The 22,954-nt window shown below is 52.3% G+C and overlaps 1 protein-coding gene across 4 annotated transcripts in view; it reads right to left on the minus strand.

The window, feature by feature from the left end:
• Window positions 1-686: 686 nt before the first annotated feature.
• The window catches only part of JADE2 (jade family PHD finger 2), an 84,018-nt gene continuing 61,750 nt past the window's right edge, over window positions 687-22,954 (minus strand). For 2 of the 4 annotated variants that reach the window (XM_055717822.1, XM_055717821.1), the window contains exons 9-12: window positions 17,860-18,321; window positions 12,432-12,549; window positions 7,744-7,872; window positions 687-5,290 (exon numbers count right to left, since the gene is read on the minus strand). In XM_055717822.1, coding sequence (XP_055573797.1) covers window positions 4,434-5,290; window positions 7,744-7,872; window positions 12,432-12,549; window positions 17,860-18,321 — 1,566 coding nt within the window. In that variant the 3' untranslated portion in view covers window positions 687-4,433. The remainder of the gene's footprint in view (window positions 5,291-7,743; window positions 7,873-12,431; window positions 12,550-17,859; window positions 18,322-22,954) is intronic. The other 2 variants (XM_055717824.1, XM_055717823.1) reach the window with 2 other exon arrangements.

The raw sequence follows: 22,954 nt of genomic DNA on the forward strand, positions 1-22,954 counted from the left end.
TCCCACTCACGGGGGGTCCCCGGCACCCAGCCCCAGCACCCAGCTCCAGCGTTTGCTGGAACAAGGGAAGACCCCTGCCCATGGCTGCCCAGCACAAGCGGGAGCGGTGGATCCCCTCAAGCGACAGGTTTGTACAAGCAGCATCTGACCACCAGGTAATTGTGACACTTTTTTGGATTTCACAGCTCGCTTTTGCCCCCGTGAACAGCAAATTAACAGCATATTCCCCCCTCCCCCCGCCTGTTACACCGGCTCCTGGTGCAAGAGGCTGCTCCTCCCAACCTCCCAGCTCATAATCAGGCTCTTCCTCTGTGATTTGCCCCAAGTCTGTAAAATAAGACTTAAATCTCCACGAGAAATGGTGGTTGCCTTGAATTACAGAAACTTTCAGGCACAGGGGACTTTGTGAGCACCTTCTGGCTTGGGCTCTCCCCTCCACCTGTGACAAACATCCCCAGCTCTGCTCACCCAGGGCTCGCTGAGCTCTGGCAATGGAAATGTAGATGGCAGCACAGTGGAAATTCAGAAATTTGTTATTCACAGGCAGACAGCAGCTGCATCAGCAGGGCCAGCCCAGCTCTGCATCCCCATGCACAGCGCTACATCCCCTGGGATGCTTCAACGGGCCGTCAGGTCCAAGGGTAAGTTTGCTCGGTGTGACCCTGCTCACTGCACCGACACAGAGGTACACAGAAAACACTGCTTTATTGACTGCTTTTGCCAACACATTGAGGAATGCAAAGGGGTTTTTCCATAAGCAATGGGCCATGGTCCCAATGTGTATTAAAGCATACACTGTATCTAAACAGGATGAAAATAATGGCAGACAGAGCTATTCCAAGGCAACACAAATAGCATGCATAATACAGTCTCACACAGAACGAGTTTGATAACATTATATTGCTTTAAGGATTAACTAACATGGAAAATGTACAAAAAGGAGAAATAGGTTTTTGCATTAATGAAAAATACATTTTTTCTCTACAAAGGAATTTCTAATACAAGAAAATAAATATTGCAACATAAGCCAAAAATAATTTAAAATTGCTCTTTTCAATATATTTTCAATATTTCTCTTTTGTATTAACAAATGGCACATCACGTTCTTTGAAACAAAGAAAACAGAAGGGTTTCTCCTCCTGCGACATTCATATCGTTTCCTGTAACTGATGTGAAGTGAGTCTGTTTTGTGTGTGGAATGGTGCAAACTGTGGGGGGCTTTCTTTAAAGAACAACCAAACCTCACGCCCTGCCCTGCAGCAGCATCTTCCCGCTGGCAGCTGCTCCCGCATCCCGCTCCCACCTCCAGGCCGTTCTGCACCTCGCCCTGGGGCAAGCTCCATCAGGCAGCACGGATCCAATCCCCATCAAATAGGTGCAAGCAAACAAGCAAAAAAAAAAATTAAAATGAAGAAAAAATTTTACAAGTGGGTGTGGGGAAAATGGGTCTGTGGAATTGGGGCTGTCCTTGGGAACGCCCCGCAGCCACTGGGGCTGGGGCTGATGTTGGGGCCGTGCTCCACAATCAGAGCAGGATGCTATTTGCATCCCCTTCTCAACCACTGCTGCTTCTCCAAGGAAACGGGTGCTCTTACAGTGCAAATGGCGATTCCTGCAGTTTATACATCTTAAAAGACATTACCTTACTAAAATAAACCCTTTTAATTTTTTTTTCTTTCTATTAATTTCAAAATACATTTACAGTAACATCAAAAATACTTTCCTTGTGCGCTTTCTCTTCTGAATGCCAGGCTGCCCTGCTCCAGGGTGGTGGCGAGGACGCCCCGGGCAGGGGATGCACCAGGGCGGCCGCAGCCACCCCGTTGTGGTCCAGCACTTGCTCAGCCCCATGGCTCATGAGGGCTCCTTTTCTCCTGTCTATCCCCCCCACCCCATTCTTCTCCCCAGGCTTGAGGTGCCCCACCAGCCCCCTTGAGCTTTCCTCACCTAAACGCCGTCTCCTGACGGCAAAATCCGGTGCCTGATGTTTCGGAAGTGTTTCAGACTGTTTTATTGCCTGGTGCTGGTGGTGCCGGGTTGGTTGTTCTTTAAAGTCTCCCCCTTTTTGCTTTCCTGTACTGAGAAGACAAGTAGTGCAGAAGCTGATGAATGGAGCTGTGTACAGTGAAATTTGTGGATTGCTTTTTTATTTTTTAACCATAATTGAGTGAAGCACACGGAAGCAAGATTCATTAAAAGGCAGCATATTGATTATTGTTATGACTCTTATACTAGGATACTGTAGCTAAAGCTAGCAAGCCTGATAAGATAAACTAAGTCCTATTTACTGTATTTAACATTATCTGAACATACTGAGCCTTAATTAATGAGCAGATTTTCATTTCCAACCTCAATGGATTATGCTAATTTGTAACAAAGGTGGTTCCCGTTTTGTTGATTTTCTGGTTTTTTTCTCTTTTTTTTTTTTTTATTTTTTTTTTCCAGCTAATAACTTGTGTAACCTTTTTTCCGTCTGAGGAAGATTTCTCCCCAGGCATGGTCAGTCTCAGCCAGGTTACTGTTGGCCTTAGCGAGGGCTGGGTGCAGGCGCTCAGCATCCGACCCGAACCCCGCCGCTCGCCATGCCTGGGATGAGCTAGGCTGTCATCGCTTAGCTTTGCTGCAATTTTATCAATAATAAGGACTTTGGAAGGCTGATAAAGATGATCTACTCTAAAACATCAATCGAAGGAGTCTCAGAGTCTCAAAAGAAAGCTCACAGTGAAATGAGCAAAAAGCATTGGAAATCAAAACGGCAGGATGCGGTCTCGGAGCAGCAGCATCCCTCGGAGCAAGCTTGGAACCTAACGCCGCAGCAGTGTGTTATGAGTGTGTCTTTAGTCCTTTGTTGCTAAATAACTTCCGATTCTTTTCATACTGACTAGTTTCCGGTTTCTGGCTGTGCTGCTTGACTGTCAAAATATTCTTTGGCATCCACAAAATTGTTTGACTGATTGGTTTGACAATTGCAAGGGTTTTTTTGTTTAGTGATGGGTTTAACCGGTTGCAGAAGTGTCCCAGGTTTGGGTTGCTTTTTTTTTTAGTTTTTTTTTTTAAACATTTTTTATTTTTAAAAAACAACAACAACAAAAGTTTCAGTGAATTCCTTTTTTTTTTTTTTTTTTTTTTTGTTCCCTGAGCTCACACTGGGGTCACTCCAATAAAACACGTAGCACGACTTAACTGTGACCTTTGAAGCCAAAACCGAAGTAATGGTGCAATTAAGTGCAAACATGGAAATTCGCCTGACTTGTAGGTAACATGGGCTTTTAAACAACATTTAAGGCTTATTGGGGACGTTTTATGCATTAAATTATTGTAATATTTATAATGTCAGCTTCTGTGAATCACCCTCCCACAACGAGTCAACAGCTTGTAACAAGGATTTAAGGAATAATAATAAAAAAAAAAAAAAAAGTGATGGGGAGGAATAAATTCACCATTTCCCTTGTAGCGTTTAGTAGGAAAACAAAATGGTGAAGGCAAGCATTTCCATTTCCCCTTGGTGACAGTACGTTTGGCCTCGGGGCGAAGTGTTTCGTTGTGCAAAGGGGATTTCAAACAGTGGGACCACGGCAGCTGTTAGAGAGAAGCATGGGCAGAAAAAACTCGCTCAACCTCCCGGGTTAAACCACCCCCGACTCCCCACGCTGTTTTTAAAGGATGCTTCTCTCCCCCACCCTGCCCCACATTTCCATTTTCCAGCTTGCTAAAAGCTGACCAATTCACCTGAGTAAATCGCTTCAGTTTTTCTAGCAACCTCAACGGGGCCGACCCGCGGGGCAGCGACGGGGAGAAATTCTGCATCCTGGCCCCTGGACGGATCCCGACCAGATGGAAAGGTGAGGGGAAAAATAACAACCGAGGTTTGGGTTTTTTTCTTTTTTTCTAAAAATAGAAATGTAACATTGCTCTCTTCCACCCCAAGCGCTTTCCTCCAACAAGCTTTTTGTGCTTTAGTCATTATTTATTTTAGTATCATTTAATTTGCTTCCTCGTATCCGCGCACAAGGCGGGTACCTCCCCTCCCGCAGCCGGCCGCTACCGTACCCTGCGCTTGCTCCCTGCTCCGGGGGCAACCGTCCCGGGCAGAAATCTGCCCCTCGTTAAATAATGCCCATTAATTAAACTGTCATCCCTGCAGAAAGCACGGGTACCGGCACCCTCGGCATCGGTCCTGCCGGGCGCCGGCTTGTGTTCCCGGGAAGTGGGATCTGGCAGGGAGCCGGGGAGGGACCACACTGTCACGGTCATTGATGTCGATGAAGCTGAAGCTGTATCTCAGGCGTATAGAGAAGAGAAAGACAACAGTGCTGAATTTCCAACTATATACACATATTAAAAATCCCCCTTCCTACAATACCAGGCAGAAATTGGACATGGCAGTTGTAACTGGGTTGAGGCCTCATCGAGCTGGCGTGGTCGGGGAGGAGTTAGGATGCCAAGATGCTCATCCTGACGATGTCCTCACCGGCTGCATCCAGCTGGCCCCGCTGCGCCCTGCCGCTGCGGGACTCCCCGTCTGAGTCGCTCATCTCTGCGTCGGAGAAGTAGCCGTCCGTCTCGGCGTCGAAACGACGCAAGGGAGCTCCGCCAGCGCCGTCGGGCTTGGGGGGCTGCAACCTCCGAGTCCCTCGGCTCTCCTTTGGTAATTTGAACCGCACGATGGTTTTGGGGCTACCTACGGAGTCAGGCACTTTGGCCGCGGGGCTGAGCTCCGGCTGAGCGCAGCGCGGCGTCTCCTCCTCCTCCTCCTTGCTGATGCAGCCCCTCGCCCCGGTGGGGGGGTGAGGCTCGCCGGCTTTCGGGACACAGCCCTTTTTGGCCGCCTTTTTTGCCTCGCCCGTCCCTTTGCGGTCAGTGGGAAGCTTCACCGCCCCTTTCTCCGACTTGCTCGGTCTGGAATCTGGAGTGAAGGGCTTGGTGGCACCATCCGACAAGTTGCTGGCGTTGTTAGTCCAGGGCTCCGAGCTCTCCGGGTGGCTCCCAGCCACGGCGGGGGGGCTGCTCCGGGGCAGCTTTTTCTTAGTGTTCGTTCTTGTTTTGCTTTTCACTTTCTTTGTGGCCTCACTCTGCTTGAACGGGGATCGGAGGGAATGGTCCATCATGAAGCTCAGCAAGGTCTCCTCATCCTGGAGGAGCTCCTCGGAGAGGCCGGGGGTGCTGTCCTCGTGGTGGGCGTTGTTGAGGGACCACTCGCTCATCGCCATGTTCTCAGCAGTGATCTGGACCGACTGCGCCAACCAGCTGTTGAAGAAGGTCCCATCAATGGGGAAGGACGTTGACAAGCCTGGAAAAAAGAGAAAGGGGCAGATTGCCTCAGGAGCCAGGAACAGCCATACTGCCCTCGACACCTCCACCAACTTCACCAGAACTCCCCAGCACCGGAGAAATACTCAAAAGGTCAAATGTAACCACATCAGGAAACAGAAGGGGGTTTGCTCCAGCACTAATGCTGAATTTGGAGTTCACAGAGGTCACAACACAGCTAGGGTGGTCCCCCACATCCAACACTCCACAAACCTCCCCAAATCTGAACTGAGCATCCTTCTGCAGTGAAGATGCCAAGGCTCAACCCATGCCGAGGTTGAAAATGCATTCCCATGCAAAGGCAGCAGGCAAACAGTTCGGGTGTAAGCCTACAAATGTGGTGACTGCTACCAGAGCGGGACTTGGACCCAGGTAACGGGTTCCCCGGGGAGCAGCTGCCATGGGCCACCACCGAGCCAGGTGGCAGTGGGGTGATGGGACTGGGGCCAAGCCTGCATGCGAAGGCAGGGAGGGGGGGAGGCAGCTCTGAAAACATCTCCTAATACCGGAGAGGTGTGAAAACGGAGGAAGAGGAGCAGAGATGACGGGCTGGAACGGGAAAAGCTGGAAAACTTCCTAAGAATTATCTCTGAGAGCAAGAGCGAGCATTGTGGGCTGGGCTGGGTCTAATTAGCAACTGAGAAGGCGCACACTCACACAAGCACACGCGGTTTTAATCCCCATAACAGAAACCCACGGGTTCAACATTAGAGCTTGTTTTATGGATGAAGAAAAGATTAGGTTTGGTTTTTTATTTCAGGTAAGAGCTTTCTTTTTAAAGCGGTCAGTCTAGCAACAGAAGAGGGAAAGAGCAGCGGCACAGGCACGGTGACTCACACCTGCAATGTTTGCCAGCCTCACTGACAGCTTTGCATCACCCTCCCCCGTGAGGAGTGATATGGGAGGTGACCCTGCACCCCCACACTGTGTGGATGAGTGACCACAGCAGGGGTGACAAACAGAACACCATGCACAATGCCAGGGCTGCTCAAGGGCAGCACTGGGGAGGTTGGTCAGGTCAGATGCCCCCTCGAAGGTGACACTGTCAAGGTGGCAGTACTGCACCTTCTGGCAGGTCACCATGGTCCTTTTGGAGAAGACAGCCCCTGCCCTGGCACCAGCCCAGTGCCGGGGAGGAGAAGCAGGAGCAGGGATAAGCTCAGGGCACCGCGTGGTACCCAGGTGCCAAACAGCCCAAGGTCTCGCTGGCAAGGGCGCTGCCAGGCTCACCTTCCCCCAGCCCTCCTCAGGTGGCTGCAGCCCCAAGCGATGCTTCAAGCCCTGAACAAAACACAGGTTACAAAACCCTGGCAAAGCTTTGGGTCGGCTGCCTGGTTTCCCAGGCTCGCAGCAGTGCTGCCTGTCTCGGAGATACCCCAGCCCTCCATCATCTGATGGAATCTGTCCCAGAAAATCCAAAGTCCCTTTAGCAGAGAACAGCGCAGAGACAAGATGAGCACAAAAGCCCTGTTTCCAAAGGGGCTCCTGCTTAAGCCCAATGGCTTTGAGATGAACAAAAAGCAGCAGAGTCGGGGCAGGCAACGGGCAAAGCAGAGCAAGGCAGGGTGGCCCAGACCTCCCACAGAAATTCTCTGTACCCCCGGCAGGGTTTTATAGCACCCTCAGGCTGTCCAAGAGCCCCACGGGACCCACAGGGCAGCTGAGCATGTGTGGGCTCATCACGTCCTGCCCAGCATGCTGGCAGAGGTGACAGTGCTGGAGGAAGACAAACAAAAACCCAATTACGTCCCAAAAACATACACAGCTGTCAAAGATCTTGTCAAAAAAGATCTTTTTGTTCTGTTTTTTCCCTTCCCTCCCAGTGCTGTGGGCTGCTGAGCAGTGGTAGGTTGCAGCTGATGGAGAAGAGCCAGAGGTGGGTGAAGCATCCCCACAGCCAGGCTGCATCTCCTCACCCCCCGAACAAATTCAAGAGACCGGCCACGCTTTGTGCCTGTCCCCGGGTGCTCCCGGACCGCTGGCACCACCAGCATGACCACACAGCCCCAAACACTATATGCCATGGAAATGCACAGCCCACGTGCTGTACCGGCCATCAGCACACAGCGCAGAAGATACGGGAGGTCAGCCCTACTGCAGGTGGGTAAGTCTGATTTTATCACCGGAATGTGAAATCACGCTTCAGCAGCACATCACAGGTTTTGTAACACATTCTCCCAATCCGGGCACAAGCCCTGGGGGCTGGGGAGGGGATTTTACACCCCCTGCCCTGCTGGGGACCATGTCTCTGATGTGGTCTCTCCCACAGGACCCTGGTAATTCAGGCTGATGCCTGCAAAGGAGAAGGAAGAGGCTCCCACGGGTGTAACTAACTCCACCGTGTATGCGCAGGAGGGATCAGGGCTGGGACTCCCCAAAACAGGGAGCCTCCAGCAGCACGGGTCAGCTCTGCGCCCATAAAATCAGACTTACCCAGTTGTCCCAATACAGTTTCGTTGACTGATTTCCTTTTCTCTTTCTTCTCAGGACTACTTTTTCTACCATCTCTTCCTTTCCTTCTCGGGTCACTTTTCTTACCCTTTGTCTTCTTCCCAGTTTGTTCTGGCATTTTTTAGAAAAAAAGGAAAACTCCGTGTGAGACGAGGCATCAGGGATGCTGTGGTGAGCAAGTTCCCCTGGGACACACCCGTGGACTGGGGACCGGGACCAAACCTGCAAACAGCTCCAAGCCAAAGGGAAAACAGCGGCCGCTTTTTGGCCAGTTGTGGGCTAAGATCTCTGTACGTTAAGAAAATCTGAATCCTGTAGGTTATATAAAAAAGAGGTTTGGGCCTCGGACACGAACGTGGCGTGGCTGCAGGAGCAGTCCCGCTGGAGGCAGGGGACTTGCTGGAAACTCTCAGCCACTGACGTGTCCTCCTGGACCAGGGCTCTGGGGCGAGGACCTATGGGAGCAACCCCGAACCGCTTGGGCACTTCCAGGAGACATAGGGACCACCAAACCCAGTGATGTGTCACCCGTCACTGACACCAGCATCTCCCAGAGGGATTCAGCTGCAAAGCCAGTCTGACAGCAATGGCACTGGCAGTGTTTTAAAACAGACCTTGATTTGCTTAAACCTTTCGGCGACAGTAACTGCTCGAATCCATACAGTGGGGGGGTGAAAAAACCCACCCAAAGCTATAAAACTTAAGCAGTGTGTTGAACATAAGAAAATGGAGTAGGAAAGATGAGTGGCACTGCCTATGGAAAGCCAGGGATATAACTCTTAGCTATGTAGACATCCAGCTAAAAATCAATATATCCTAAATGGCTTTGAACTTGTACTGGATTTATTCCCCTTGGGTAAACAGGACAAACACCCTGTAAAAGTATGACTTACATTGCTAAGCAAAGTACTTAAACAGTTTTTACTTACTCCATTAGGTCATTCTCCCACAGAAGTCCATGCTCGATCTCCTATTAATTTTTAGAGGGGGAAGGATACTGCCCTTAAACCCCAGTGTGGGTGGTTGATGGAAGTGGAGATGAGAGATGCAGTTTTTCAGTCTGGCCCATAGGTTGAACCTGCACAAGCTGTGCAGCTATCAGAGCGATGATTTGAAGAAATAAATCAGTTTGTTGTGTCGGCCAGCAGCAGACCTGCAAACTGCCACAGCAGAGAGGCCGTGGACTGGAGGGGTCAGAGGGAGCAACCTCTGCTCTCCCCTGGCTGTGGCAGTGGAAATGTACTGGGTGAGCGGGGCAGGGAATTCACATTGCACCTGCCTGAGTCTGGATTAACAGAGGATTTATAGCCCTGGGGTTGCCCAGCCAGGAACCCCTCCTGACCAAAGGACTCATTGAAAGAAACAAAAGCAAAAGCAAAATTGGTATTTGCTACGTTCCTGCCAAATAACTGGAGAAAGGCAGACACATTTTTCACTTCGCTTACAAAATAAAAATCTAACTTTGTTTAGACAGCACAATGGGGCTAAAGAGAAACCCGAGCAGTACTTTTTGAAGAGCAACCTGTCAAAATAGTAGCTGTGTTTCAAAGCCAGACAGTGTTTACTTTCCACTCCATGCAAGAAAAATACAGGGGAGAGAGGTGGGTTCATTTTACACGGGCAGTTCTCACTAATTTTATTAAAAATCTCCTGCTTAAATGATCATTTGTCAGCAGGAAAAATAAATCCCTCCAGTTCTGAGTTTTATGTGGGAGCCATTCCAAAAAAATGGTGCCAAACCCATCTTTGAAATAACCCCAACAGATTTCAGTCCATGACTACCGTAACAGCAGTTAAAAACTGGCCCCATCCAGGCAAAATACTGCACTTGGTCCTTTATCCAAGAAACCCCAGGGATGCAGAGCAGCCCGGCTGGGAGCTGTGCAGAGAGGGTGCTACAGGAACCGTCCCCCCACTTTCAAACCAGCCAGCACTCTATAATGATGGGAAAGGCAGCAGGGAGCTGGGTGCTGAGTATCTTTAGCTCTAAGCATCATCAGTTGGCAGGGAGGAGGCTTAGCAAACGTGTGGGTGTTGGGAGCACTTGGGAGCATCGGGGTCTGTAACGGTGTGGTCGGGGTGGGACCAGGATGACAGCTAGGGGCTGAAGCAGAAAATAAACACAACACTGCTTTCCACGGCTCTGCCATGCACTGCCATGCACAGGCACGGCTGTGAAAGCTGGAGCCTGAGCCCTCCTCTGATCCCGCTTATCCCAGCCGCCCCCCCGGGCAGTGCTGCCGGTGGCCCCAGTGCCGGCGCTTGCCGTCGGGTAGCACTGGGAGCTCAGCGTCAGGACCATGTGCTGCACCGGGGAGCACGTACGTACTGATGCTGTGCTCTTGCCTGCGCTATGGCTGTCACAGCTAACCTGAACACCCTCTCTCCCCACGTTTGGGATCGCAACTTATGGCTTGATGCTACGTCCCGGCAAGGGAACTCCTCCCGAGCTCGGGAGACCCTGTGCACCGATGGTGAAAGGCACTCGGGTCCCTAAAGTGCCCTGGCACTGGAAGGACCCAGATGATCAAACCACCTGGAGATCCCAGGATCAAATTCCCACAGCCGGTCCCTTTCCCTGGCAGCAGCAACTTGTGGGAGCCAGGTCCCAGCGGCAGCAGCCGCTGCTTAGGCTCAATCAAAAAGCCCGTCCTGGGAGAGATGACCAGCTCAGCTCCATCAGTTCAGAGCAGAAAACAAACCGGCAAACGCCAGCCATCTGGGGCAGGAGTGAAGAACTTTGCACCAAAACATATGAATCCCCCCCCAGCCTGCAGAGCAACTGCCACCTGGGCTGCCCTGTCACCACGGCTGCTCTGGTCGCTCACCTCCAGGCAGAACCAACAGCAGGTACGGGCAGTCAGGGCAGCCACGCTCCCCCTGCCCCGAGCACACCCACAACGTTTCCAGGAAGGGCGATTGCACCGCGCCGAGCCGGCGGTGCAGACAGCCCCGAAACGTGCCTGGCAGAGCCCCCCCCACAGCTCCTCGCCAGTCAGCACCCCACCCCACCGGAGGGTCCCAGCTCACCCCTCCCAGCCCACCGCGGGAGGAGCTGCCGGCTCCCACCCCATCGCTGCGTTAGAGGGTCAGGCACGCACTGGAGCTGGGGCTCCCCAGGGTGTTTTGGGGAACGCAGGTCCCCAAGGGCATTTCCACCCGTCTAACAGCCTGTCTGCAATGGAGGTGAGCTCAGCAAGCCTTCCTGGCCAAATACCCTGTGCCCCCCAAGAGCTCCAAACGCTACACTGGGTTCGCCCAGCTGAACTGGAGCATCACAAGGCTCCCTGGATCCCCTCAAACCCACAGAGCCCAGCAGCAACAGCGCACGGCAGCTGCCTTCAGGATCTGAGTTTCTTGTTCATCTTTTATCCACCTGCTATTCCCGAGCTGGACCTGCTGCCCCACCACCCTCCCACTGCTGGGAGCACCAGCCGGCACGAATTCCCCGGGTGCCAGGGAATGGCTCTTGGGATACGCGACGTGGGGTCTCTGGCTGGGGGGAACAGCTGGGAACACCATTCTGTGTGTGTCCAGGCTGGTGACCCCTATCACTGGTTCAGCGAGGACATATGGAGCAGCACACAGTGTCACTAATCTGTGTCACAGGGAGCAAGGACCCACATCTCCCCAGAGCACACCCTGGGGTCCCGGCCACCCCTGCCCACGCTGCCGCCTGCCTCTGGCCATCGAGAGGAATTTGCACAGGCTCCAGGTCACAAACATCTCAACGTACACATTTCTCAGCCTCCAAAACTTCAGTCAAAGGAAACCTTTGTCTAGGAAAGCTCAGCCCAGACGGTTTCTGAAGAAACCTCAACCATGTGATGGCTTCAAACACAACTCCAGAGCCACAAACACAACAACCATTGGAAAATCCTGCCAAAGCACCAGATGCTGCTGCTGGAAAAACAGTTCTGCAGCCATGGGGTTTGCTCTGCCCTGTCACCAAAGGGAAAGGAAGAGGGAGGAGGAGCTGTGGGCTCCGGCACCACTTGTGCAAAAGGAAAAAAAAAATAGGACAGAAGGAAAGCAACTTTATTTCAGCTCCTTGATAAAAGCTGCCAGAGGCTTTGCATGCAGTAGAGTGATGTTCTCCACTAACAGGTATCCGGAGCTGAAAACTGCAGCTGACCAGAGCAAAAGGAGCTTGTCTCTAGGAGCAACAGACATCCCACCAACAGCTTAACCTTGGGTTCTTGACAGAGCCAAAGGCATCTGCAAAGAGTCCAAAGTGGGCGCTGCTGCCCCGTGCCAGGGAGCCAGCTGCTGTGCATCAGCCCCAGCCTCAGCAGCCCCGTGCCCAGGATTTGCCATCTCCTCCCAAACAGCTCCATCTCCGGGAAATTCGCCAAAACACTGCCTTAGCATCACCACCTAACCAAACGCTGGGTCCTTCCAAGTGATTCCCAGGGAGAGGAGGATCGAGAGGGATCTGTGGGAACAAGGAGCTCCGACACTCCGCTCACCCAGGGTATGGCTTTATCGTGTGCTTCTGAACGAAACTGGAGATGGGCAAAGAGTCAACATACGAACTGTGCTTAAATAACAGCGCAGGGGGGACAGCTCTGGTTTCCCGGGGTGGGGATCTGAGGCTTGGGCACCAGTTTTGGGCTTCAGGATGGCAGGGACGGCATCTGTGAGAACAAGCTCTGGTAAGTGGTACTGACCTGGGTAAAGGTCTTTCTCAATAAGCTTCATCTGGAGATGGAAGATCTGCTCCTGCAGTTTACAAATGGTGTGTTTCATTTTCTCCCGTCTCGTCACCATGTAACAGAGATTTCTAACCTACAGAAACACAAGAAACAGCATCTGGTTTAGGCAGGGTCAAAGCAGGTCTCCTCACGCTGCGTCACTGCTTCTGCCGCCCAGGGAAATCCCTGCTTCCCCGGATTCAGTCCTCTTCATCTCACCATCATCTGTGCCACACCAAAACTCCTACCAGGGCTCTTTAGATGCGCCAGGACTAGAGATGGGGGTTCTTGAGCCAAACTGCGTAACATGTATCTGGGAAAAACCGTGCAGTGCATAATTCAAAGCCTGAATCTCACTGTTCTGGCTCTGACAGCCAGGACCCATGGAGGGTAAGGAAGGCTGGCCGGCTTCTCCAGCCCGTGCACTGGTCATGCAGATGCTGTAAGGAATCTCAGGATCTCCAGAGATGTGGCTCCACTCACCCCAGCAGCACATCTCTCTTGTAGCACCAAGTGCTCCTGCCAAGCCCTGCAGACCTGGGTGCCAGGGGCACCCACCCCAAAGCAGAGCAGCTGCCTTGGAGACCCCAGCCAAGGCTCCACCAGCCTCTGCCCTGGCACGAGGGACAGCTCAGCTACCAGTGTTACCAGTGCCTGGGGCAGCAGCGAGCTGATACATTGTGCCCAGGGGGCTGGGGCAGCCCCAGGTCCAAAGCTCTGCCCACGCAGGGGTCCACATAGGATGCTACAGGTAGCAGAGTCTCTCTCTCTCTCTCCTGTCTTCCTCTGAGCACAAAAATTAAGCAAGTTGATCTTCACCTTCTCCCATCCAAGACTGGAGTGCACAGGCAGGGTTTGCCCTCTGGCATCAGTGCCTTCCGGGGCACAAAGTCAGCCCCAGTAACACAGCACACAGGGAGTCAAATGGGGCCGAGCGTGCTGCTAATCTGCTCTGATTATTCAGGATTAACTTTCAGTACTTGTTGCAGCACATCCTTTAACTCTGCTGTTGATACACATCGGCACACAATGTGACCAGGACCCATAAAATGGGAACAGAGCCAGGAGAAACAGGTAAATTATTTTGTAATCTTACCCAGGTACAGCAATGGTGTGGATGCACAGGCTGTTTTAATCTCCTGTTAATTTTCACAGATCTAATGAAGAAGTTAATGTCTCTAAAGGACTTGTTCCCATCTCAGAAGGGAAGGTGCTGTAGAAGGAGCATTATAAGTTATGCAAAAGCCCAGCAGACGCACAGAGCCCCCAGCATCTGAGCATCATGCTGAGCCCCCAGCCCAGCAGCTGCATCACACACGTGCCCTGTTCACACCTGCCATGGAAGCCTGCACAAAAAAATGCCAAACACTAAGCAGGACCTTGGTGCCCTGGGTCAACGCGCCAGTTCTCATCCACAAATTGCTCCTTTTGCAGGCAGGGAGAGACCCTCTTCCCACAGAGCCCTGATGCGACGTGCAGGGAAGGGGCACAGAGATGCCCGTATGAGCCTGCCTGTCTCCTGAACTAGAGCCTCACAAAACTGCCTGTTGGACTAAAGCAAATGCTAGGACAGAACATGAAAAATACAGCAAAATATCCAGGTGGTGCTGGCCCAGGTCCGCAGCTGGTGCAGCCCCCCTGCCCCAGACCTAGCCCCTCTGTACGGTTACTCACACTTGCTCCACATCTACCTGCAGATCACTGGTGCATTTTGTCCCAGTTCAAGAAATTTTATTAACCAGGCGGGAAGCCCTAAATGCAAACAGCAAAGCACAAGACAGAAATCCTGGCGTGAGCTAGCACAGCAGCGGTTAAACCTCGCTCATCACAGGGGGTTGCTGATAAACACCCCCAGCAGCCCAAGATGACAGAGCTACCATGTGACACCCGCTGGCATCGGCCTTGTGACGAATTTCAGTGCCGTGCTTTTTGCCAGCCCCGTGTAAGGGTGGCTGGAGAGCCAGGCTCTGTCACCATGGCTGCAGTGGGGACTGAGGCTCCTGGAGGGAACGGAGGGTTTCAGCTGTGAAACAGAAAATGCTGTTGGCAGCGAACAGGATTTGACAGCATTTACTCAGCTTCCTGATGCTCTAAAGAGCAAACCCGCCTGTGATAAGGTAAGGAGGAGGTGGCTTGAATGGAGGCACGGGCAGTAACTGGAAGGGTATGTCCACACTTGCTCCTATGTCTCCGATTCCTCCCCCTCCTCATCCTCAAACCCCTCTCTGCAGAGGGAGCTGGGGCATTTCCAGGCTTGGGGGACTGTCCCTGTGGGGTCGGGAGCCTCTGTGCCTCCCACAGGGACAGAGCAAGCCAGGACATTGTCCCACGCTTACCTGACGCCTGCCACCACAGGCTGGGAAGGCAGCAGGATGACTGTGGCCATCCCCTGACGGCACTGGTCTTACCTAAGGACAATTTGGAAACACGAATACAGGAGAAAAGGCTGCCTTTTTTATTGTTGAATCCCCCAGCTGTAAATACAAAAGAGCAAGCTATATGCTGCATATTTTACTACGTTCTCTTTTTTTTGTTCTGGATTGGAGAAAACATCAAACTGAAATTTCTTTATGAGGAAAACAACTGCCTCTGGCAACCTGCATCTCAAAGTGTTTGGCGGTCTCTCTTCTCTATGATTTGATATTCCTGGAAGAAAACATTGCTTGTGCTCTGCTTAGAGACTGCTGGTATTTACACACACTTACATGGCTAAACACCAGCCAGCGCTGCTTCCCCAAGCCAAGCTTAGATGCTGGTATGAAAGCCTGGAAACTACAGCTTTTTGTTAGAGCTAATTTAAACAACCAGTCCTTGGAAAAAGCTTTTTTTTTAAAAAAAAAAACAAAACAACAACCAAAAAAAACAAAAATGAAAAGAGGGTTAAAAACAGTCAGAAAGAAAACAGGGGGATCGTATCAGGATTCCTGGGCAATACCTTTAATTTGCTGACACCGTGAAGTGTAGAAATGACAGTGGTTAAGAGAGGGCAGAGGGAAAGGCCATCACCCTGGCTGTCCCCACATCACCTGCCTTGCTGTTTTTGCCTCCCCAGCTCTTGGATCCAGATACCAGTATCAGCCCTGAAATCACAACCAATCCTGACAGATTAATTGCTGAAAACACTAAAATGAAATGTGATGCTCCACCGACACCCTCTGAAAGCCATCCCTCCTGGCTGCTCTTCTCCAGCCCCTGTCTGGTGTGATGCCTCACTGCCTGCCAGCAAAACGGGGCAGCTGTGAGCGGCGCTGACGGACAGGATCAGATACCTGGGATGCACTGGCAGCAATCGGATTTAGACCCGTATCACCCATCTGAGCACCGGACTTTGATCCAGCCAGTGTTTATTGTTCCTCCTCTTGGAAGCAGAGCAAACAAACAGCTCTTCCAGGGCCAGGCAGTGAAACCTGGCAGGGAGTTGCTAAGCAGAGGCTGAACGCCGATGGGGAATGACCCCACGAAGCCTGGAGGCAGCTCTGGAAAATGCAAAATCTGGTAAAACATGTAGTTTTGACACAAAGATATCAAAGAGAAGCTGCCGTGCCGTTGTCTTTGAATTAGGCAGTTCCTGGAGCAAAGCACTGTACCCGGAGACGCACAGTGGTTCACTGCAGCCGGGAGAAGTCAAGCTGGGAGCAAGTGGAAGCAGAGCGAGGCAGCCTGGTTTAGATTTACAATATAGAGAAGCAGATGAAGGAACAAAGTGAGATGAACTTGACGCCCTCGGATCCGGCAGCTGCAGCCTGTTGCCTGCAGCTTGGTACTGGAGACCCGTTAACGGCGGCACCAGCCCAGGCCAGGGGCAGAGATGGAAACATGACGCAGGAAAGGCAGGGGCCAAGGAGGGACAGTCTGGCAGAGCGACGGCAATGATGTACGCAGGGATGAAGGTTGCTACGGCCACAGAAGGGAGACCAGTGGTTTGAGATCTGACTGCTTTTACACAGGAGAAGGCTCTCGGGCTCCGAGACCCACCGGGAGAAGTGGGTGCAGCAAGGGACCAGTGAGCTGGTCCACAGACACAACTAGAGCGCTCACCCGCACCACCTTTCTCCCCATGGGTTACATTATACCACAGACCCACAGCAGCTTGGAGAGAGAGTTCAGGGGTAGCTATGCAGGGGCAGCATCACCATCACCTTTACCTCCCAAGGAACAGCATGTCCCCTGCAGCACCACATCTCCCCTGCTCAGGGCACCGTGGCACCACCTCCACCAGGTCAAAGCAACGCTGTTTTCCTGCTTTCCTCCTTCCTCACCTGCTCCCAGAGACCTCCTGAGCCCTGCCACGGCTTTTGCACCTGGGGTGGGCGGTCAGGCAGGGGTCATGGCTTCACCCCTCTGGCAGGAGCAGGAGAGGGGGGACCCCAGGCAGGGCTCCGGTTTTAGGTAGAGGAGGAGAGGGAGCTTGGCCCTGCGTGCCAGCCTCGGCAGCCCTGCCCTGCCTGCCCCCATCCCACTGCTGCCCTGTGCTACGCCCCTGTGCCCCTCCTGCAGCAGCACTACTGCACCCGTCCCCTCGCCTGCCTGCTCTGCCAGCTCATTCTGGGTGCTGTGCTTCTTCCCTTCACTGCTTCTCGCCTTCGCCACCCCTCCTCCTCACCAGCCTGCCTCTGCCCCATCCCTGCTCCTTCCCTCTGTGCAGCCATGGCAGCCAAATCCGCAGGCAGACAGCATGGTGCGGCAGTGAGCACAGCCCGGGGGGCTCCGGCACCGCGGCTCCACCGATGCCTGCTCTCCCCCAAAAGCTGCCGTGGAGACGGCTGCTGCCTCCCCTGTGCACGGATGCCCTGCACTGCGGGAGCTGCGGGTGCCTGCATCCCCTGTCTGCATCCTCCGTCTGCATCCTCCCGCATGGCTCTGCCTCCGCCGGCAGCTCCCCGAGGAGCCGACCCATTTTTGGCTGCGGCAGGGCAGGGAATGCCCACTCCCACTCCCGCCGGCCCAGCCGCTCAATCCTGCCATTCACCCTTCTTTGCTGTTTAATATAAGTAAATAATTAAGTGTTCCTGTGCCTTGCTGCTGGAAAGCATCCGAGGGGCAGCACAGGATAGCTCTGTGGCCTGAGACTAATAAAATATAGTGAATATCAGCTGCAGCATCATCTGCCTCCCATCCTCCCAGCCCTGCAGAGGCACCTCTCCCCACAACTTGTTCTTCTGAACCCCCAGCTGGGACGGCCACTAACTTGTTTCATCAGTGTCAGTGTTTCGGCAGTGATGATACCTGCATGCTGAGCACCGTTACTCTTCCGAATAATGCTCTAGATGGAGGGGCGCAACTGCTAGGGGAGACCAGCTGAGCCAGGAGCAACAGGGCTGGTGCTGTCTATAGGCACCAGCAGACAATAAAGCAGCCCTGACAGAGCATATGGGTACACCACTGAAGGACAAGCTGTACTCACCCTCTCCAGGTCTTGCCTGAGGTGCATGAAGAGCTTTAGGCGTCGGTAGAGAACGTCCTGTTCTTGCTGGGCCAAGTTGTCCACTTCATCTGTTTTTGGTGTCAGCAGCGGTTTGTTGGAATTTGCTTTCCTCTTCAGCTTCCAGTACTGGTAGACAAAATCCACCAGCGATTCACTTAAGTCAAGGTTCTCTGCCACCTCCGAAGGCTTCACGAGTTCATAGAAGTCCTCCTCCAGCTGCTGGAGCTTCTGCTTTCGCAGCGTGACCTTCTCCAAGTCCAGCTGGGCTTGGTCGGGTTCTGTCCGCGCCTCCTCAGGCAACTTGGTGGCACCGGTGCTGTGCTCAAGGCAGAAGGACTTGAACTTCACTTCATCGTTGTCTGCTAGAATAGTCCGCATGTCAAGGTTGTGGTCGAAGGCGCAGGTGACGTGGAATGCGGTGACGCAGGCGGGCATGGAGCACTGTGGGGAGAAGGACAGGGCTTACGGCCAGGGCAAAGCACCATCGGTGGGGGGGGTGCTTACCAACACAATGGGACACCAAGTGCTTGCTACAAACCCGGTGACAACCATGCAGTGACAACACCTACCATGAAGCGATGGATGCTCCACAAGAGGTACTCCTTACGGAGAAACACCTGGATTGCCCAAGTCTTAGACACCCATGAGCCAGACACCATAAACCCAAGCAGAAGAAACCCAGGGTTCACTATCGGCAGGCACCTTCCCACCTTACCTGCTTTAGTCCTTCTCTGTGACGGGCCCTGCTCGACTGTCACCCACCATAAACGGGAGCTTCCAATGGTTCTTCCAACAAGATGTGGCAACAGGCAAAGACAACAGCATGGGCTAACGGGATGCTCAAAGACTGCCAATGGATTTCTCCTGATGGAGAAATTTTCATCTGTATTTCACCATTAAACTGCTCCACTCTGTTACCACATCTAAAGCTCAGATGCCACGTTCACTGAAAACATCCAGAGTATGTCAAGGTTTGTGAGTGAATGTGGCATCTCAGAAGCAGCCAGTGCTCCCGGAACACGATGCCTTTCTCCTCTGGAAATTACACAGCCTCTAATTAGCTCCATTAAAAAAAGAAGAAAGAAAAAAAAAGCAACTCAGCATATACAGAGCAAAACATCACAAAATGAACTTTTTAGAACTGGTACAGTGGCTACAGTGTTGTCAAACTTGTATTGGATTAATTTTTTAATGATTTCCCTAACTTACCTCAGGCTTAAATTACTTTGGATCCCACAGGCAACAAATCTCAGCCTGGTTTCCTACAGAGAACCACCCCCAGCCAGCACGGTGCCTGTGTCCACACCAGCACCCTCTCCCCCTCTACTCATTAACCAGTTTTTAATGGCTCAGAGTGTCAGGTAATTATTTCAGCCATAACCCATACAAAATCAGTCTACTCCAGCTGCTAATGACCAGTTAAACTGCAATAATGAGGCATTTTAAGTGGGCTATTACTGTAGGCACCATATTTTGGCATTTACAGAAGAATTGTTCTTGTGGGGGATGAAGATGTAGCTGTGGCCTGAAGGACCAGGCAGAGGCATATGAAACTTCCTGGATGTTGATGACAAACCATTCGGTTTTAGTGGGGCTCTGCTGCACTTGAATTCTCAAAAAGAAAAAAAAATAGTAAATTTCTGGTAGTAGTTGAGGAACAGAAGTTTTATGGCTTTTTATCTTCATCCCATCAGCCCTGAATTCCTGCTCAGTCACCCAGCATGTGAACTTTTGACTTTGCTGCTTTTAGATATTTTCCCTTGACTTTGTTTATGTATCTGCTGGTGCTTATGAAAGCGAGAGACTTGCGCGGCTGCCAGGGCCAAGAAAAGCGTAGGCAAGTGGTGTCCAAGTCCTCCACTTCCAGGACTCTCCAGGCCCTGCTCCAAAACCTCCGAAACCAGCGGGAAGAGCTGGATGCAGCCCCGCCACGGCCGAGCCCTGAGCTGTACCAGCACGGCTCTGGGCAGCGATGCCGGGCTCTCACTCCTGCAGGCACCAGATACAAGCGGATTATGAACACCTACCCCCTGCTTACCCCGTTTAAACACGGCCAGTTGGTTCTCATTTCAGCCTGAAATTGCTCGTGAAAATAGCTGAGAGCTTGCAAAAACCAGCTCCCTCTGCCATGGTGCCGGCGCCTGCGTGGAGCCTGGCATCGTGCGGGACCTGTCAGGGCTCCCCATGCCAACCCGGGGCACCCACCGCAGCACTGGGTGCCTGCCCTGCCCATCCCACGGGATGCGCCCTGCCGCAGCCTCCTATGCAGCTGCAGCACCGTTTTCAATCTTGAGTATTTATTTTTTGTCGTGAAGGAGGGACAGAGGGAGCCCAGCCTGACGTGCAGCTTCCAGGTTTTTTCGGTGCAGTCAACATACCACACACCGGCTTTCAACAGCCATGGAGCGAGCAGCGGTACGAGGAGATGCGATGCTGCTTGATGGAGTCACCCCTCCTCACTTCAACGGCACTTTCAGGCTGGAGTTTTGCCAGCTGGAAGTTCCCATGATGGAGCTTTCTTCTTTGGTAGCCAAGATGGTAATGGCACTGCATGGAGCTAGAGAGCTCCTGATATACTCCTGGCATACTCCTGACGTAACTCCTACAATACTCCTAACATACTCCTTGATGTCCTCCCGACGTACTTGATATACTGCTGATGTACTCCTGATGTACTCCTGACATACTCCTGATATACTCCATCCTGGCCGTTTCGGCATAACAGCTGGGGGTGCTTCAAACTACAGCAAACTTTTGTGCTGTTACACACGTAAATATCTATGGCACAGAAAGTGTCATAGATATTTATGACAATTACTATGACAAAACAGGTATTATGACGAAGAGATAAGAGAACCGGCCGCCAGTGGTGAACTATGTGAGCTAAGGAAAGCCATGCAGCAACGTCCCCTCCCGCCGGGTTCTGCCCCCGGTGCTAACACCAGCATCAACACCACGACTGTGCCTTCTGCCCGGCCAGCGTCCTGCTAACAGGAACGACCATCGCTCCACCTTAGGAATAAAGCAAGTGCAATGACTCCCGTCCTGGATCTTTCCTCCAACAGATGGCAAGCGGCATTTGTCAGAAACCGTGCCCAAAATGCAAATAGAAAATAATTAGGCAGCTCGGCTGACAGGGCCACAAAGAAAGGTACCTGCTTGGCCACGGCTACCCAAGGACCTTGCATAAACTGACAATAAAAACATATTGATCCACCCCAGAATGGTGCTGGAACGAAGCCACTCTTTGTGGGAGGGAGGGATGTGCCACGCAGAATAAACCAGGCTCAAAAGACTGGCGCAGTCCCTAAGCCTGCTTTGTTATCGATCATGCTTCGTTATCTTACAGCACCTTTCATTCAAGGACTCCAGCATGCTTTGCTTATCCAGGCAAATCCATTCCCAAACACAATTCCAAGAGAGAGGGTGAAAACTGCACTAGAGATTAATGTGGGCTGTTAATTAGTCCTCAAACCACTCTTACTGGGAAGAAACAGAGGGAAATGCAAGGCAAACAGGAGTTGACCGGCTTACAGTGGTGCTCCGCCGCAGCCTGGGGCCGGCGGGGAAGGAAGCAGCTCCTCCAACAGACCTGCGAGGGGATCTCGGGAAGGAAACATTAATTACCGGTGCTGAACTCCGGCCAAGCCATCAGCCACGACACTTCTGCATCCTTACAAAAAGTACCATGTGATTTTTAGTGACCACAGATGGTCTGGATCCTGGTAGCGCTTCTCAGCTGCAACAAGCAATTTCAGCATTACAGCCACCCTCGGAGGATGCGGGGCTGGGGCAGAGGATGGCGAGGGGGCTGCACGCACGCTTGCTCCTCTCCCGATGGCAAGCTGTATGTTTTCAGGGCTACAGGCACAACCAGACGACAGCTCCGGGAACCACTGCACCAGTTATCCCAGTGGATGGGGACCAGTGGCACAAGCAGCTCAAGGGGAGCAGGCAGCAGCGGGCAGAGGAGCGTTAACGAGTGGTGGAGGACACTTCCAAGAGCTTTTTCTCCAAAACAAACCAACAAAAAGAAAGCTGGAAGATGCTGACAGCAAAAGATTGTGCCCTTTGGAGAAACTGCCAGCAACTAACACAGACCTGGCACTCTGCACTGCATTGCAAGGCTTGGTGAGCTCTTCCAGTTGCTCCGAGAAGCGAGGAGGGAGCTGGTGAGGAGGGAGCTGGGTCCCAAGCGAGCGTGGTCAGGACTCGGGCTGTGCCAGAGCCCGGCTCCTAGCAGTCTCTCTTCCATCTCAGCAATGCAAATGAGAAAATTCCTGCTGGATTCTGAGCTCTCTTTGGCATCTCATGATGTCTGACCACAGGAACCACCATGAAGTCGTGATTTCCCCTTAACAGGAGCCAGGGAAAGGGTGCCTCCAGGGCAGCATCCCTGCCCAGTGCCGGGGGGCTGTGGCTCGGCTCTGGCCACACCAAGTTACGCTGAGTACACAGCTCCGTACCAGAAAGCAGGGCAGTAATCACCTGCAAGCAGCAAGGTCAGAGGCATGGAGAGCCGTGGGGAGGGTTCCCCAGGACTCCCTGGGTTTGCTTCCCTTTTGATGGTCAAATCTGGATGGGTAAAAAATAAAACCCTAAGCAAAAATATTTCATGTTTGTCTCTGCAAATGTGGTCGAGGTGGGTGTTTTCTTAAGCTGTGGTGCTGCCTCTGAGTGTTCCCGTGCCCCACTGGGATGACAAGTCTTCTGCTCCTCCAGCTTGCCTTCCAGATCTCGACACCCGTTTTGGTGAAGCCCAGTCCCAACTGGCCACTGGGAAACCCCCCTCCTGGAAGCAACACCCTTCCTTCCCCAGACCTGCCCCACCTGCAGCACCTGAGTCCTGCTGCCAAAAATAAAAGCTCTAACAGAAAACAATCTCCTCCTTTCAGAGCTGGGTCACACGCCTGAAATGCTGACAAAGGTAGTTAGATTACACCTGTATAAACAGGCACTACTCAAAAATATGCTCCATAAACATAAGCTTTCAAAACAGAGCTCTGTCCCACTGATGAGTATGAAGCATGTTTATTTATCTATGGGTGAACTTGTTGATTTACCCCATAAATCC

This window comes from Falco cherrug, chromosome 8, assembly GCF_023634085.1.
Source record: "Falco cherrug isolate bFalChe1 chromosome 8, bFalChe1.pri, whole genome shotgun sequence".
In the NCBI taxonomy this organism is placed as follows: Eukaryota; Metazoa; Chordata; class Aves; order Falconiformes; family Falconidae; genus Falco; species Falco cherrug.